Raw genomic sequence first — 18,285 nt, 5'->3', positions numbered from 1 at the left:
AACTCTCCTATCTTACTCTCAACCGAGGCCTGGGACGTGCTGATGGCTTGTAGGATTGCAGTGAGGTCGTCCCTGGGGAGGAATGAACACCCCGTCGCCCCTTACGTCGGCCTGGTGCGCTCGTGGTAAATTAATCCATTTTAATTTGCGTTTGGGTATTGGACAACTTGGGGGCCCGGTCCTTCCCCATATTGATCAATGAGAGAAGCTTGTATCGGTTCGAGTCACTGCGTGTCGCAATGCAGAACCCCGGGGGAATCGGGGGGCTGTTCTCAGTCCCTTATTAGGATGTAGTGGGAAGGAGGAAAAGGCCCGGTTTTCTGGCTGACGTCCACAGTCACTGAGGCCCCCCCGTAGTCAGGGTCTGGGAAACGGGGATCCGCCACCCACGTCCGTGTCCTCAGGGTCTGTGGGTGTTGATGGCACGGCTGGACCTTTTTGGGCAAGCTGGATGGAGGACAGTCACCGGTTAGGCTGCTGTAATCTTGTTCGGAGCCCTGGTGCTGAGAGAGTAGAGACCCCCCCGGCTCAAGCCCTCTTCAGCTGTAGGGTGAGATCAGCAAGGGGCCCTAGAAAGATCCAGGGAGACAGTGGAGGTCCCTCAATGGGGAGTTCAGGCCAGGGGGAGGACCCCAGGAATCCAGGGCAGGCAAGGGATTCGAGGTCTGTGAGGGTGCTTCTCTGCCCTTCCACCTCCCTCAATGTTGTCCCCAGGGCCCGGCTCACCTCCTTGTCAGTTTGGATACTCACCGCCTCTGGTCCAGTTAGTGCATGTGCCTGGCTTCGGTAACTCCCGCCAGGGTCCAGTCTGTATGGTCCTTAGGCCAGGTAGGGCTGGTTGCAGGTAGGAGAGCAGCGCGGAACCCAGTCCCCTTGGCCGTCTGCTGTGCGGTGATGCCCAGTCCGGCTGCTTGGTTGCTGTGTCTCTGGAGACAGCTGGGCCGCGAGTGTCGCAGGATCTTCAGAATAAGTTGAGTCCTTGATTCGTCTCTTTTGGAGTCAGACTGCTCAGGGCCGGAACTCGTCGGAGGCGCTCTCCCAGGTCCCGCTGCCTGACGGAGTGCCACCACCAGTGGGGCGTTGAGAGCTAGGATGTGGCAGGTGAGGCGAAGGTAATGGCCGTTCGGGGTGTATGGAAGATTCCGGGGGCTACGCCTAGCCCCAATCCCCAGCCGTCGATGAAGGAAGGGCGCAAGCCAGGGCGGGGACCCTGTACCCGTCGTAGGGCTTCTCCGTAGCGCAGGGTTAGGCGGATGAGATTGTGTCTCAGTGTCCTCTTCTGGACCGGGAACCCCACCAGACCACGCTCCTCTGAGTTGCCGAGTACAGGAGACACTCACCGCAGCTTCAGAGGTCGTCACAGTGAGGGCACAGTGAACGGGCCGGTTAGTCGGCCTACCCCCGCGGCCTCCTCAGTTCCAGCACCAGGGGTCTTTTCAGGCTCCGTAACTGCGACGTGGGCCCTCGATGTTTCCTCACCTCCATCGTGGTGACTCCAGTCTCCGTCAGCAGCGTCCCAGGCTCTGGATGTTTGGCCTAGGACTTCACAGGATCCGCACCTCGATTGGGCCGCTCAGCAAGCCCCTCGGGGAGAGGCAGCGAAGGTACGTGGCAGTTGGTCTATATAGCGTCCTTGTTTAATTGCATTTAAATCCCAAAATGTTTACACCAATGTTAATAGCCTAACTGCACCATTTGTCACTAATGTCCGTAAAATCTATTTGTTAAATCTAAATCTTGGAGAGTAGTCTTTAAACTATTACAGTATTGGCCAGCTTTCCTGACACACTGTTCTTTTAAATTTAGAATTTGTTATTATTATTCAAATATTTCGTGAGAAGAACCCATGCCTCTGGTAAAGATCAGAAACTTGCCCTGCATAAATTAGGCCATTCAGTATCTAAGCGCAAATTGCTTGACCATGTGTGTGCGCAATAAGTTTAAAACATTTATACTGAGTTGGTTCTTTTTTGATTGATACAGATCATAAGCCTTTAGTAAGCATTCCTATGAATGAGTGGCCTGGTGGAGTATCACCTTCAGCTGCCAAATTAATGTGTAAATTACACAGGAAAGTATCGACTTTTGTGCACCTACCAAGTACAATAAATTTGTTTGTGGGATATTTGTCATATATTTCCTTGGGAACCAGATGGCATTGAATGTGAATGGGATATTGAGACCGATATAATGGCAGTGTTGTTGACTGTTGTTGGTGAAGATGACAAGGAAGTTGAGTTGTGATGACAAATCATAGGTTAAATATAATTAAAGTTTAAGGGTAGTCGAAGAAGAAGGCTTTAGACTTGACTCTACGGCATATTTCAAACATCAAAGAGAAAGGGACTATTGAAGCTGATGATAGACTTTGAAGGTATGGCCTTGTAGCAACCACACGTTTTAGGTATACACTAGTGTTTGCATTGCACAGCAGGAACATATAGGCATGATGGATTAGAAAAACCGCTTGGGATGGTATATTGGTGGCCTGTTATGGCCGGTAAAGTCTATTTGTAAATTAAGAACTGTCAACTGTTTAGATCAGCAGACAAAACTCTTAAGAATGAAGCAGATCTACCCCGGCATGTGAGGCTCCCGGAAGCACGTGGCAAAATGTATGCACAGACTTAGACCTCATCAACAGCATGGTGCTCACGCGCTTGTGGAACTTACACGTTGGCATGTTGAGAAGTTGACTTCATGTTGCCATGTAAGGCAGCCTTCATTGTGGCGCTCTTGTATGTGGAGGATAAATTGAGCAGCGCGTATCTTCTTCTGGTGTGCCCATTACTACAGAAACTGAAAGCATAATACATGTCCATTTTAACAATAATAACTTCTGTTCTGATGAGGTCAGCACAGAAGGGATTGAAATTGGAAATACTGCAAAGTGTAACGATTGAGGCTCTAGTTTGCCAAATGTCCGATTTTCTCCCAAGTATAACTTGTAATCCTTGCAGAATTACTGTCACCAGGTGGCATTTTGTTACCAAATAACTTCATATCTCCAAAAAGTAGTGTTTATTGCTGGCAATCTTCCTTTATAGCAGCATCTGCACATTCAAAGCAGATTTCTAAATGGCAGACAAGCTGTCTGATGAGAGGAATCTGGAAAACAGTACGTTTACTATATTATATGCTTTGTTTTGTCACAGCTATGAATTTGTGAAGTACCTTCGCCATTACATAAAAAATTCCCTTGCCTCCGTGATCGAAGAAGAAACGGAAATGTGTACTCTGGCCCAAAGTCGTGGTGAAACTGCAGGGTATGACACCCTTGTTCAGCAAGTAACTAAAAAGACTCGCGAATCTAAAGAGTGAGTACCTTTCTTAAGCTCAGAACAGTTCATATTGGGGTGTGATAGGTTGCTTTCCAAAATTTGAAGCTTGTGCTCTTATTATAGGCCTAAACTTCAGAATCCGATTGGTAGGATATTCTTTTGCATTTCATATTCATCCATGTGCAGCTATTTCAAGTCTTAATTAAGGTTCTTGCTTTATGTAATCTGTGAAAGCTTTCACTTTATCACCGAGCCTGCTGCAGAAATGTTTGTGCTACCTGCTAGTTACAGGTTCAAATTGTTAATATTTGCTGCTAGCATAAGGCACTTTAGTTTTGGTGCTACAGCACAACACACTTTTTCTTTTGCTACTAAAGGTTATTGCCAAATTGCCAACATTTCTGTCGTTCAATTCATGGTAGGTTGATCGGGGGTGCGTAATACTTCCTTACCTTGCCTGCACTGAACTCGGAGGTGTCAGCCCTTATTGTCTTGCCCACTGGGGTCGGCGGAGCCGTGAGGTGAACGGCGGCGGCTGAAACCAGGCAGCATCTACACTTGGCAGAGCGGGAGCGCCGGGAGACTCCCGGCCCTGCAGAACTACAACCCCCAGCAGCCTCTGGGGCGGCGCGCTCGTGACGCGCAGAGAGCGCCCGGAGGCGCGATTTAAGGACTGTCCGCCCAGGAGCCCCTGGGTGCGTAATACTTCCTTACCTTGCCTGCACTGAACTCGGAGGTGTCAGCCCTTATTGTCTTGCCCACTGGGGTCGGCGGAGCCGTGAGGTGAACGGCGGTGGCTGAAACCAGGCAGCATCTACACTTGGCAGAGCGGGAGCGCCGGGAGACTCCCGGCCCTGCAGAACTACAACCCCCAGCAGCCTCTGGGGCGGCGCGCTCGTGACGCGCAGAGAGCGCCCGGAGGCGCGATTTAAGGACTGTCCGCCCAGGAGCCCCTGGGTGCGTAATACTTCCTTACCTTGCCTGCACTGAACTCGGAGGTGTCAGCCCTTATTGTCTTGCCCACTGGGGTCGGCGGAGCCGTGAGGTGAACGGCGGCGGCTGAAACCAGGCAGCATCTACACTTGGCAGAGCGGGAGCGCTGGGAGACTCCCGGCCCTGGAGAACTACAACCCCCAGCAGCCTCTGGGGCGGCGCGCTCGTGACGCGCAGAGAGCGCCCGGAGGCGCGATTTAAGGACTGTCCACCCTCTCGCCCCGCGAGTCGCGCGCGGGTGCGCCCGGGCTAAGCCCGGGCAAAGGGCGGGCCCTCTGTGGCCCTCGGTGACTGAGGTAGGCTGGGCTGGGCCCGGTTATTTCCATTTCCATTGTCACAACTATTTGTATTCCGTTGGATATTGAAGTGTCTGCACCGAGGGTTCTGCGTACCTTCATCTTTATCTCATAGACTTTGTCTGCGGGCTGATTGTTCTCATCACTCCAGCTTTCCTGTTTTTATATTACTTTTAAAGCTCATTTAATAATCATTTCAATTTAATATCAGTGGACATACCCCTCTCATTCGCGGTGTCAATTCCTTTGGAAACTCGTAAGGATGACTAAGAAACTCCGCTCTGGGAGATTAGTGGGGGGAAGGACCTGTGCAAAAACAAAATCTAACCCCTTGAGAAATAAATCTGTGATTAATTATTCGCTTAAAGGACAATGTCAGCTCTTTGACCTTTGGGAAAAAGCTGTGGATAAGAAAGCAGCTATGGAGACGATTGACGGTTTCCGACCATTTTCACAAGCAGGTCCATCACAAGCGGCTGACAATATGGTCTCTTCTCCATCACGGATAGATCCATTTCAAATAGAAATTATTGCTGGGATAAGACCTGCTCTTGTCATTGATAATGGTCCCATTGATAATGGCCCCACTGGGCCTCTAGTGCATTTTATGGAAGGAAAACACACTACCAATTTCCCGGCGCCACAGGCTGGTAATGCACGTGTTAGCTCAGAGGGAGATGTTTCTCTATCATCTATCGACCTCGAACTTTGCGGCCGTTATGTGAGTACTGGAAGTCCAAAACTCTCTGAAACCTCTAAACCATTTGTGGGCGAGACTCCATCTGGCCTATTGCTATACAGTAGTACTCCCTCCTTAAATGCGCAGGATATGTCCGCACTGTTAAATGTTTCTGTGTCTCCTGAATTCCATCTTTCAGGAATCTGTCCTCCTGTTGCTACGGGCGAAAAACCAATATCGGAGTCTTTGATTGCCCTTGAAAATTTGCTCTCATCTATATTATGTCTTTTGGGTAAATTTGTGGGCAGCTCGGACTGTATCTTAGAGACTGTCACTAAAATACTGAATGCAATGTTGCACAAGGTCCCTGAAATGAGGAGAGCTCCCTGGAATGTGACGGATACCAACCAAACAATGGGGAACTTACATGTACCTTTGGAGAAGCCTGATATTAAGCCGATAGCTATGGTTCAAGAAAACATCCTTACGGCTACATCAGCTCCAGTGGCAAACAATTGTGTAAATAACTCTGATCTTGTAATAGAGGAAGAAATTCACTCTGGTGTACCAAGTGCAGTAGCACAGGAATTATTCCCGATTTTTAAACCCGGGAAAATAGAGTTACAAGAAGAGGACGATCAAGAAATCAGCAAAAAAACTGGAAAACACAGAAACAACAAAGGGAAAAAAAGGAAACCTCTACGTAAATATAGGAAGAAAAGACAAAGGCGGATATTCTTTCAAGATTCTATTGTGTCAATTAACAATGAGGAGAACACCACTAATTCAAACTTGGGGATTATCAAAAGGGCAAGTGAATCTTATCATGAACACTTAGGTATGGAGACTAACGGTAATATTTTGCCTTTGCCTCTAGAAGACTTGTCCAAGAAGGGTGGTCATGGCCCGATTACCCCGCTGGTGGCTGAGACAGGAAGCATTACCCCGGTTGTACTGGGGGACCTTAATCCTTTTGCTCCCTCTTTTGCCCCTATGGTTGGTGCAGATATAGGCCCGCCCCAGTGCCCTCAGGCAAAAAAAGCAATGAATTATGTGGACACTTTTGTTTTGGACTTTGTTCCTTTATTTGATGAAAATCTGCCTCTAAATAGATCATGGCTGCTTAAATGTCTTAGTGATCAGGAATGCCTTCACCTTATTCAATCAAGGGATATTGAGTTAGTGTCTCTGTTAGGTGAAGATAGTGTGACCAGTATTAGAGTCAAATTTTATTCTAAATTCATTGTAAATTTGATACTACAGCAAATGGAGAGTTTTCAATGTAGAGGCATTGATGTTCTGCCTATTTTTAGTTCTGATGTGACCATTTCTCCCCATGGGATGACCCGAAAGGGTGACAAGTTTGATAGGGTACCCTCTCCGTTTGAGGACTTAAAGATCTGGGTCTCAAAGGGGAAACGGTCAGTCTCTAAAGCACTGCTTCTTCCGCCAATTCAGAACTCCACACCAGTAGATGAGAATCACCGGTGGAATTGGCTGCATGGTGCCCTTGCAACCAAGAGCACCGATAATTCCAAATTATTTCATCATCTTTAATAATCAAATAAAATTAATTTCTTGGAACGCAGCCGGGACACACAGTAGCCCCGAGAAACTTGATTTTTTATTCTCGTTAGGAGCAAGTGTGATTTGTATCCAAGAAACATGGTGTACGGATAATATTAGTGGAGGGAAGGAATATTTTGTGTTGGAAGCACCGGCCGCCCCTTCTAGGAAAGGTCATGCTAAAGGGGGAATAGCTTGTATGCTAACAAATAAACTGAGCTGGAGATTTTCGCATTACATTGATCCAAGTAATCTCTTTCAAGCTATAAGAATCTCGAATCTCCCAAATTTCCCTAATAAATCTGGCATTGTAATTATTAATGTGTATGTCCCCCCTGAAGAGTGTTATAACATTTTAGTGAAGCATGTATTTCAATATATTGGACAGATTAAGAATGTTTCTTCTCCACCGGACGTTATTCTAGTTGGAGATCTGAATAGTAAAATCTCGAACGCCAGTTTAAATTTATTTAGAAATATACCCAAAGAAGAGGCTTATCTCATTCCACAATCGATTTTCCCCGATAAAATTATAACTAATAAAAGAGGGAAGATTCTTCTGGAGGAACTATCGGCTGTTGAGGGGCTTATTTTAAATGGGAGATTTCCTTCTGATGCGCCTGCGAACTTCACGCATAAGTCTCCTTTTAGCTCCTCTATCCTGGACTATGTGATCTCTGACTTTAACATTTTCCCTCATGTCCAGGACCTAATGATAACCCCCACCTCTTTTAGTGATCATTGCATAATTTCCATAACGCTCTCTATCAAACCCCCACCCACTGAGTCTTGGTCGCTTGGTAATAATGAGGTCACCTTCCAGGGAACTTCGGGTAGGTGCTGTTGGAACAGCACTTCAATAAGAGGTGTATATGACATTTTATGCAAAACTACACTAGAATTAAATAGCTGGTGTGGTTCTGAAATCGCTAATTATGAAAAATTGGTGAGAAAGATCACTTCAGATGTTAAAAAGGTTAGTGGCGCTGGAAAAAAGCCTTTTGTCCCTAGTGCATTGCGCACCCTGAATAAGGAAATAAATAAATTAGTGCGAATGCAATATATAGGAAGATCTGGGGAACTTGCTAAAGAAATATCGAGGTTAAAAAGAAGGAGAATCAGATTAAGAAGGAATCTAAAAAAGGAGAAGGAAGATTCACTGTGGATAAACTTACGGGAGGCAGTTGCCCATGGTAAAACTAGAGAATTTTGGTCCATAGTCGGGAGGGGTTGTGGTAGTAGAAGCAGTCCTCTTCCTATACCCATCTCCGAAGAGGTATGGTCCGCTTATGTCAGAAAGTTGTATGCAGGGAACGATGACACCACATTAGATAGTGCTCCTGAACTCCTTTCTGAGGATTTGAGTGACTATCCATCTATGAAAACGATTGAAATGGCTATAAAGAATATGGGACCTGACGAACTCCCCATGACAGTTTTAAAGCAGGAACCTTTACTCTGGAGTAGGATTCTTCACCCAGTGTTTAAATCCTGCTTTGTTACTAAAGCTGTCCCAGCCTCCTGGAAGGGAAGTATATTGGTCCCTATTTTTAAGAAGGGATCAAGGGATTGTCCCACGAATTACCGTTTGATTGCTCTCCTGGACTCAGTCGGAAAGGTTTTTGCCAAATGTATCTTGGGCTTGCTCGAGGACTGGGTCGAGGAGAATAATATTCTTCCATGTGAACAGACTGGTTTCCGTAAGGAACACGGTACACTGGACAATCTCACTACCCTGCATGTGATTACGGATAAATATGTACGTGTAAGAGGAGGAGTGGTGTTCGCAGCGTTCATTGATTTCTCCACAGCGTTCGATAAAGTCGATCGTCGAACGCTGTGGAGAAAATTAGCTGCCCTTGGTTTACCGGTGTATCTATTGGAGCTGTTACGTGCACTCCATTCAGAGACATGGTGCAGTGTTCTCCAAGGGGGTGAGAGGGGACTTTCACAGAAGATTCCCTCCCAGAATGGCCTTAAACAAGGCTGTCTCTTGGCACCTCTATTGTTTTCACTATACACTGCAGACCTTCCTGCTCACTTAGCAGCATGTGTGGGTATAGCTCCGGTGGTAGGTGGGACCCCGATTTCTTGTCTCATGTACGCTGACGATATCCTCGTACTAGATCTAACCCCTAAAGGTCTTGCTAATCGGCTGCTAGCTTTACACGTTTTTGCAGATACCCACGGTATGAAAATTAATATTTCTAAAAGCAAAATTATGTGTATCGCTGGAAAAAAGAAATGCCGTTCTGTAAATTTTGGATGGTTTATTGGTGGCCAAAAACTAGAGGTTGTTAAAACCTACACCTTTCTGGGAAAAATTATTGCGGCCAACTTAAGTGAGAGGCCCCATATAGAGCACTGCTCACGTAAAGCACTGGCCCACGGTAGAGGCTTAAACTCCCTATATTCCGCTACTGGAAAGAGACACTTTGCCTGTCTTCTTGAAGTGTTTAGGGCTAAGATTCCTCCTACGATACTGTATGGTATAGAACTTTTAGAGTTGAAGCATTGGGAGTTCTGCAATAAAATTGAGGGGAAACTCCTAAGATCTCTATCCAACTTCAATACTTCCTGCTCCTTGGCAGCTTGTAGGCTGGATTTCGGCCTTAGAAGCAGCTGGGTTCAGGGACTATGTGCCTTGGTAAGATGGGTGGCTTGTTTGGCTAGAGCTGAATCAGGGTCGATAAGGGCCCTCCTTAAAAAGGAATTGTTGGGCAACTTTAACGAGTTCTCACGGATGGTAAGGAATTTTAGAAGAGCTGTGTCACTCTTAAAACTAGATGAAAGTATGTTATTCCTGTATTCATCATCACAGCTAAAACTTGTGCTAAAACAGGCATCGTGGGAACTTTGTTATCAAATGGATAGGAACACAATACAAGGGAAAGGGGGTAGTTATCTTCTCCATAATTCCTACACTATGAAGTTGGCCCAACCATATGCCACATGGAATTTACCGCATGGTATTCGTAGATTATGGTTTCTGTTACGCTACGATTTACTGCCTTTAAATTCACTTCTCTCTAAATGGTACGGCACCTCCCCCTTGTGTAACCTCTGTAGTTTGAGTACTCAGAACTGTATCCACGTTATGTTAATCTGCCCTGCACTTCGACCATTGCGTTTTAAATGGTTAAAATCGATATGTCTAAAATTGGGTATATGTGACGTTAATGTTTTTTTACGATCTTTATACTGTCCCCCAAATGAAATGTTTTGCTTCTATATTTTTAATTTCTTTAAAGGTTTTTTAGCTATTTATTAAGGCAAGCTGGAGAGATTTGACTTTGTGACCTCGTGCCATTGATTCTATGGATGAAATTTGTTTTGTATATGTGATGTAGTTTCTTTTTTCTGTCTGTACTTGTTATGAATTTTATGTGGCCCTTAACCAGAGCCAAACATAATAAATAAAATTGAATTGAAATTGAAATTGAAAATTGAAATGGTAGGTTGATCTCACCTTGGTTTTAAAAAAACACACTGTATCTGTATATGTTTAATCTGATGTTGCTCTGGATATGTACTTTCTTTAGTTTGTAATGATTTTCATTAATCAACAAATAAACTTTAGAGACCTTCCCTCTCTGAAATTCAGGAGGGTGTGTAAGCAGTAGAGTCCTTGAACACAGTCCCACTGTATGCTCAATTCTTAAGGCAAATCAATAACGATTCAATTCTTGAAGTAGGTAGGGGTGCCGTTCCAGTAACTTTTGGGGACTACCCCAGTGTTTACGTGTGAAGCTATTCATTTCATTTCAATCTTTATTCGGTTTAAAAAACCTTGTAAGATACAATACATAAAAATCATAACACATCATTATAGTACATAGCAAATAACAGTAGTGGGTAAAAAATATCATCACATCTTATTTGTGCAAAGTACGCAGAAATCATCTAAACTGGGATTAGCTAGATCCTGGTCGGTCCCCCTTCTATAAAGAACACTAAATAGATATACACAATGGTAAAATAATAAATTAAATTTCTGTTTTGTTTAAAAAGTGGTATACACCATAACAATAAGACAGGCAGCACTATAACTAATAAACAGTCAATAACATGGTAAAATAGCCCATTACATTCAGATTTTCTGATTTTTCTTTCTCCTAATCAAGGCAACACACAGGAGAAAACGACTTAGGCTAAACACAATCGGTTGTGCAGTATCTCCTTTGAATATTCTAAGTCCAACCTTAATTTGTCTAAGGCCTAACCTATTGCAAATTGGTTTAAGCCATTTTTTTCTTGCTTTAAGGTATGCTGGGCATATGAATAAAACATGAGACTCATCTTCTTTCATCCCCATTTCACAGAACTCGCATATGTTAGAGCCAACGACCCCGGTCAACCCCTTATTACGGTTCCAGCTAGTTGTTCTATCCTTTAATAGCAGAATGCTATACCGGAACTTTAAATATAGGCTTTTAGCCAGTGGAGGGTGAATTGCATCCATGAGGGGCTCTAGTTGCATATTCATTTTGATTTAAAAAAATTTAGAAGTCAGAGTCCCTGTTCTGGGATTTGCAAGCACTGAGTCTCTAATATAGTCCCAGTACCTTTGCTTCAAGATGTTTTTTGAACTATTTGTAAGAGAATCAGGGTCAAACCAAAAGTCACTTAACCCTAATTTTTCAAGCCATTTTTTAACATATTCTAGCCATGGCAAGTGCGTAGTATTCTTTATAGCCAATATCTCTTGCAATGCTTCTCTATAATCGACCAGCTCTTCAGTGGACCACAAGCGGACCCAATAGAGTAGCGGGCGAAGAGAAGCATAGTCATCAGTACGCCTAAAATTAAGGTCCCATAATACGGGTGTCAGTGGTGTTGACCCAGGTATCCCTAGAAGTTGCCTGATGAAGGAATTTTCCCTCACTCGGAAGGTATCCTTTAAAGCATAGGCCCAAAGGTCCGCACCATAAAGTGAAGAAGATTGCACTTTATATTTGAATAATTCGATGGCTGGTGAGACCGCTTTGAAATGGCTATTCTTGTGCTTCTTTAAGATTGGTACCTGATTTTGGGTTAGCCTTAGTTTTGAATTCTCCAATTGTGTTTTCCATGTTACATCACTGTCTAAAATAAAGCCCAGGTATTTAAAATTAGGAACTTCTTCAATAGGTTCATTGTTTATTTTAAAAACCTTATTAAAACCTTTATGGGGGTTGATTGTCATAACTTTTGTTTTTAAGGAGTTAATTTCTAATTGCTTGTCACGACAATACAAACTAAATGTGTTTAAAAGATTTTGAAGCCCCCTAGGTGTCTGAGAGATTAAAATTGTGTCGTCTGCAAATAATAATGCCGGAACGGCTTGCCCACTCAATTTGGGAGAGTCATGCTCGCAGCCCAAAAGAGTATCGGGGATGTCATTGATGTATAAAGAGAATAAGGTAGGTGCCATTATGCACCCTTGCCTTACCCCTTTTGCTATTTTTATTTTCTCAGTGACTTCTCCATTCGGTCCCCATCTAACACGTGCATAATTGTTCTCATGGAGTCTAGTTAAAATTTGAAGGATATTACCAGGGACACCCATTTTGTTTAATGTCTTCCATAGGGCTGCCCTGGGGATCATATCAAAAGCTGCCTTCAAATCAACAAAGGCCACGTATATATGGGAACTCCTTATAATGGTATATTTCCAGACTAAACATAAAAATCTAAAAACCTGGTCTACAGTGCTTATCTTACATCTAAAACCTGCCTGATATTTTGTATAAATAGAGTGCTCTTCAATCCAAGAGGTTAGCCGACCAAGAACCTGCCGTGCAAAAAATTTTTGTAACACGTCAATAAGGCTGATAGGTCAAATCCTTCACATTACCGACCTATCACCCTTCTTGAACAGAGCTACAATCTCTGCCCCCTTCCAGGTTTCCGGAATAGGAGCTCCTTGAGCAATTTCATTGGATAATAAGTTGATATAAGGAGCCCAGATGTAATTTTCATGTTTCCAAAGGTCACCTGGTATTCTGTCAGGGCCTGGTGCTTTCCCTGACTTAACTGCCTTAATTGCGGAGATAGTTTCTGTTAGAGAAAAAACAAGAGGTGCATCATACGCTGCCAAAGGGGCCTGCAAACTATCCCAACCTCCACTCTCACCTGAACTTGTACAAGAGTATAACATAGTAAAGTACTCGACCCATGTCTTTTCCTCTAGAAATGTATCTTTACATTCTGTCATCCCCCTGGTGCCTCTAGCAATGAGGCTCCAAAAAGTGGTCTGATCTTTGCACTTACATGCATCCAGTAAGTCGGACCAAACCCTTTCGTCCCACTCTTTCTTGGCCTTTGATAAAAATCTTTTATACTGTGCTCTCTTAGTTCTCACAATATCCATTGAACCCCCCCTGACCGCTATAATTAGGTCTGTCTTGGCTTTCCGGCAATCCTGGTTATACCAGGTACTCCCGGTTTGTTTACTCTTTTGGGCATTATGTGATCTTTTTATTGCCCTGGTCAGGATCCCGCCAAGTTGGTTGGTTAAATGTTCATGGGATTCTATCAAACTAGGATTTTGGATGTCAGTACTGTTACCTAAGAGAGAAGACATATGACTCACAAATACATTATAGATTTGACTAATGATTTTAGGGTTGTCTAGTACTACTGGCCATTTCAGGGATCTGCGGTTATTTGCCACTAGGGGATCTTGTGGCAAGGACATTGTGCTATTAGCACTTTTGTCGAGGGTTTTAAAAATCTGGGTTTGGACAGATAAGATCAGAGGATAGTGGTCGCTTTCCATGCGATCGTCCACTATTAGATCGATGATCATAGGCCACAAGTTCAGAGAGACTAGTAAATAATCTAAGTGGCTGGAGTGTGCCCCTCTGGTAAACGTTGGTCTACTGGGACAGTCTGATGGCAACCGCCCATTACATGCACGTAAGCCTGATTCTAATGTCAAGTTCAGTAATTGTAAGGCGCTCACTGAGCAAGGTGCTTTGTAAGTTGTATCTACTAAGGGAGTATTGTTGGCACTATCCTCATCCTTATAGATGTCTTCTAGACCTATTATAGGTTCAAAGCGTCTGTTAAAATCACCGCCTATAATTATTTGTGCATTTTGATCGAATCCCGCCAAAAGACTATTCAGGTGGGTTACAACTGTTGATTCTTTACATGATCGATGCGGTCTATTATAGATATTGATCACATAAGTGCTACAACCCTTAGTATTTTTTAGCTTGAGTAATAGAATGTCGGGATTATTTATATCAATTTGCTCAAAGGACAGGCCTCCTGTGATTTTCACCCAGATTGTTAATCCGCCAGAGGGTCTCCCTCCATTTGTGTTTACTGCGGGTATGAAAAAAGATCTATAATCCACCTTAAAGTAGTTTTCAAGCCCCCATGTCTCCTGGAACATGATTAGATCCCCACTCGTCAGGTAATCATGCCAAGACGGGTCCGAAAGGTTTTTTTTCAGACCCGCTATGTTCCAGCAGATGATTTTTTTACTTCCTAGAACCCCTCGTGTTTCTACTACCTGACATGATGCGGTTACCTTAGATGTCTCTAAATGCAGTTGTTGAGCTATTGTTTCAGCAGGATGTAATGGCTGTTGTAAGATTTTAGTAGGTGCAATCTGGTTTGATTCAACTTTGAGATACAACCTAGGATATGTGTAGTTTGTACTACATGGCGTTGTCAGGGCCCTTCCCTCAAGTCAGTCGCAGTCAGCTAAGCCAGCTAAGGCTTCAAACCTATTTGAAGTGCTAACTCCCCAGTTGTAAGATGGGGCCCCGAACCCCCAACCATTTGTGGGGGCATTCCATCTAGGTACAGGGGTAATGGGAAAGGGTGGGTTCTGATAAGAGCCCAGCCATCCTCCACTAAAGTCAGTATTACCTATAGGTACTGGGGTATTAGGATACAGTAAATTCTGCTGCATACCTGGCCATCCTCCATTATGTTTAACATTTCCTGTAGGCCCACAATTGTTGGATATTATACCCGGCCCTCGTCTGCCCATTTGATTCCAATTTTGCCCTAAAGTAGTGTTTTGAAAAATATTGTGTTGGTTTGGTAGCCATGGGCCTACCCTATTTTGGGGAGCGTAATTCGTGTCAAAAGCTGATGGTCCCCCTCCCCAACCATGGACTCTCGTTGACCAAACTGGCTTCCGGGGTTTTTGATTGTTGGCCATTTGTGTGTCATTATAGAAAAATTCTAATGTGAGAGGGATTATAGAGCTACTTCTTTTTTGTGGTGGAAGGATATTTGATAAAATATCTGGAAGAGCAGCTGCGGTCGAAAAGTTTAGTATCACACAGTCGCCCTTCCATTTTTTTTGCTTATTTCCTATCCAACCAACCCTCCTTGCTGTTTTAATTTCATCAGCCAAACGCTGTTCACCCCCCTGTGCTATCCGCATATTATTTGAGAGCCAGTATAGTGCCTTACTTTTTAGTGATGAGGCTGACTCAGTTTGGTCCGGTGATAGGGTTGGTGTATTGGCTAGCACTAGCACTAACGGTGCTGCTTCAACTACAAATTGTGTTTGATTTTCTTCAAAACAAGAGTGCACTGTAGCATGTGTTGAATCAATTAATGGGACAGTTGGGGCTTCTAATGGCAAGTTGATAGTATTTTGGCCAGAAATTTGTGGGCATTCTGTAGGAGTTACTCCTGGGGGGGTAGCATCTGGTGTTACCTTGGATTCATTATCTTTCTCTGGGAGATCACTGCCTTTATTGACATTACTAAGGACATTGCCTATTGCATCTGCTAAGACATTTTGTGTACTTCCAAGTTTCTTTATCTCTGCAGAAAGTTTGTCAATCTTACTTATAAGTGGCTTAATAATTGTCTGTATTTTTATCTCTAACAGTTCCGCTATTTTGGACATTAAATCCTCGTCCAATGTGTCCCTCAGATTATTTTCCTCATTGTTCTTGCAGGTATTTTTTCCCTTTGGTGGTGGTGTGGCCTTGTTTTTTCCAGAACGTGCCCCCCCACGTTTGCTTTGCAGTCTGCGACAGGCTCTAACTGCCCTTGAGGTCTGTTTAGCCGGTGTGTCATCCTCCACATCTTCTTTATCATTATTTCCTTCAACCTCAATGACAACCTGTGCATCTGAGTCATTAACCACGTGTTGATCAGTATCCCCCACATTCGATGTGCTTATATCAATATTGACAGTTTCTGGGGAAGCTGGTGCATGGGGATCGTTGTTAGTCTAATAACAAGGACTCATTGATTTGCGAGGAGGTGGGTGGGCTCTGGGATGAAGAATAGGTGATTGGGACAGACCTAGCGATTGTCTGCGTTTGCTGTTTATTTTGCTGACCACTTGGACAAGGTAGTTTTCCATGGTGTTCTTTGGTGTTTCGGATGCCGAGTGATGGTTTCTTTTACGCATAATTTTGCAAAGGTGTGTGAAAGTCTTATACCCACAGCTTAATTAATTAACAAAGTATCACTCCCAAGATTAAAACAAAAAGTCTTACTTCAATACTTGTGCAGATATCCAGCTCACTCCTTTACAAAATCGTCAGTATGATTGTCTGTTGTTGGCGTTTCCACGTGGGCCCCCTCCTTATCCCGGGCTCCTGGGCGATTCGATAGAGGCTATGTAGCCTGCTTACCGACCCCCGTCTGGATAGCTAGGGCTCAGGAGGCGGTCAACCAACGTCTGGAACACCACTACTTGCTGGAGACAATTATGAAGGTAATTCCCTGGTGCACAAAAGGGTAGTATTAGAGGGGTGGCCTAGCCTGGCCGACTTGTGCCGATGAGGGCCGTAGAGGGCCCGCCCTTTGCCCGGGTTTCGCCCCGGGCGTCCCGCTCGCGTCCCGCGACGCGGGTCTCCTCCTCCCTTTATGGTGCTGTCTGCGCTCTGCCGGCGCGTTCCGCGTCACTTCCACGCGCCGCCGCGAGGCCTGCCGGGAGTTGTAGTCCTCCCGGAGCGGCGGCGCGGTTTCCAATGCCCGGTGATGACTCTCGGCGGTGGCGGCTTGAGCGTTGGCTCTGGCGAGGTCTTTTTGAGGCCTGGAATGACTCTCGGCGGTGGCGGCAGGTAAGTAAGTCTCCTCTGTATATGTTTAATCTGATGTTGCTCTGGATATGTACTTTCTTTAGTTTGTAATGATTTTCATTAATCAACAAATAAACTTTAGAGACCTTCTCTCTCTGAAATTCAGGAGGGTGTGTAAGCAGTAGAGTCCTTGAACACAGTCCCACTGTATGCTCAATTCTTAAGGCAAATCAATAATGATTCAATTCTTGAAGTAGGTAGGGGTGCCGTTCCAGTAACTTTTGGGGACTACCCCAGTGTTTACGTGTGAAGCTATTCACATCAATCCCATTTACTAAGATTGTGTAAAAATATAGGAAGCGCCTTACGTAAGCAACCACCACAAGCTACTTGCTTGTTACTCACCAATTTTCTCATTATTGGCAGCTTTGCTATAAAACGGAGGAACCGACACCCCGATAGTCAAAAAGTGCTGCTTGTGCGTGGCCCTGTACTGTGTAAACTCCAACACACTTCTCAGCCTCCAATATGTACTCATTAAGGAAGAAATACATTTAGGAGGGGTCAACTCTGCTTTAATTAGTTTGAGATTGATAACAGACAAAATCCACAGTTGAATGTTATCAGTTTTTTAGACTCAAACAGTTAGTGCTGCATGAGAGACCCATTATTATTTTTCTTTATTACTGATCAGTGTTGTTAAAGCATTTTGTTCAAAACAGCAGTGGAAGTTTCAAAGTGTTAGTCTGCTACATTTATATGTTAAATGTCCTAGAGCTGTTTTGCTCAAGATTCTGATACTGTAAATTGCTTTATTACCTCATTGTAATTAAAGGAACTGGTTGTCATCCCTTTCTTTCCTTCAAAGGTATTGCTTATTGTGTCTGTTATTGTCTCTCCTTTGCTCTATTATTACTTCAGTGTGCAGTATTTTCATAACCAGACAATTCCATTGTATTGTAAATCCAGTCTTATTTTCGTTGTGATTCCCTCAATCAGACACAATGTTCTTGGCACAAGGTTGGACTCCTCTAGTATTTACATGTGTTCTTGCTTTGACATTAAAGGTACAGAGAAATGATGCTTTCCCTAAAAAGTGTCATGGTGGTTGTAGTGGACGCGCTTATTAATAAGTTTGAGGAGGACCACGTGAAAAGTAAGGAGACCCAGAAGAAGAGCCAGCGCAAGCAGCACAGCAGCCACTTCACTGATAACTACTCCGACAGCGATTCTTCGTTCAACCAGGTATGGTTGTTTACTCCAAATACAAAACTGTGCACCAGTATCCTCTTTCCTCAATGTGGTGGTGACCACTACAAAAGATAGAACATAGTCTATATAATAACCCTGAATTATTTACTTGCACAGCTGTACAGTGCCATTTGATGTATTGAGTCTTGCTCCTCCTGCCTACTATCCTGCACCTAAGCAAGTCACACCATATAGCCATGAAGTAGACATTTTCCATGAACAGG

At 44.1% G+C, this 18,285-nt stretch overlaps 1 protein-coding gene across 2 annotated transcripts in view; it reads left to right on the top strand.

Moving 5' to 3' along the window:
- Window positions 1-18,285, top strand: part of TBC1D32 (TBC1 domain family member 32) — a 940,667-nt gene that overhangs the window by 135,596 nt on the left and 786,786 nt on the right. The window contains exons 3-4 of one of the 2 annotated variants that reach the window (XM_078648467.1): window positions 3,156-3,317; window positions 17,878-18,055. In XM_078648467.1, coding sequence (XP_078504593.1) covers window positions 3,156-3,317; window positions 17,878-18,055 — 340 coding nt within the window. The remainder of the gene's footprint in view (window positions 1-3,155; window positions 3,318-17,877; window positions 18,056-18,285) is intronic. The other variant, XM_078648468.1, reaches the window with a different exon arrangement.

This window comes from Lissotriton helveticus, chromosome 6, assembly GCF_964261635.1.
Source record: "Lissotriton helveticus chromosome 6, aLisHel1.1, whole genome shotgun sequence".
Classification (NCBI taxonomy): domain Eukaryota; kingdom Metazoa; phylum Chordata; class Amphibia; order Caudata; family Salamandridae; genus Lissotriton; species Lissotriton helveticus.
This window is presented reverse-complemented; position numbering and strand designations above follow the sequence as displayed.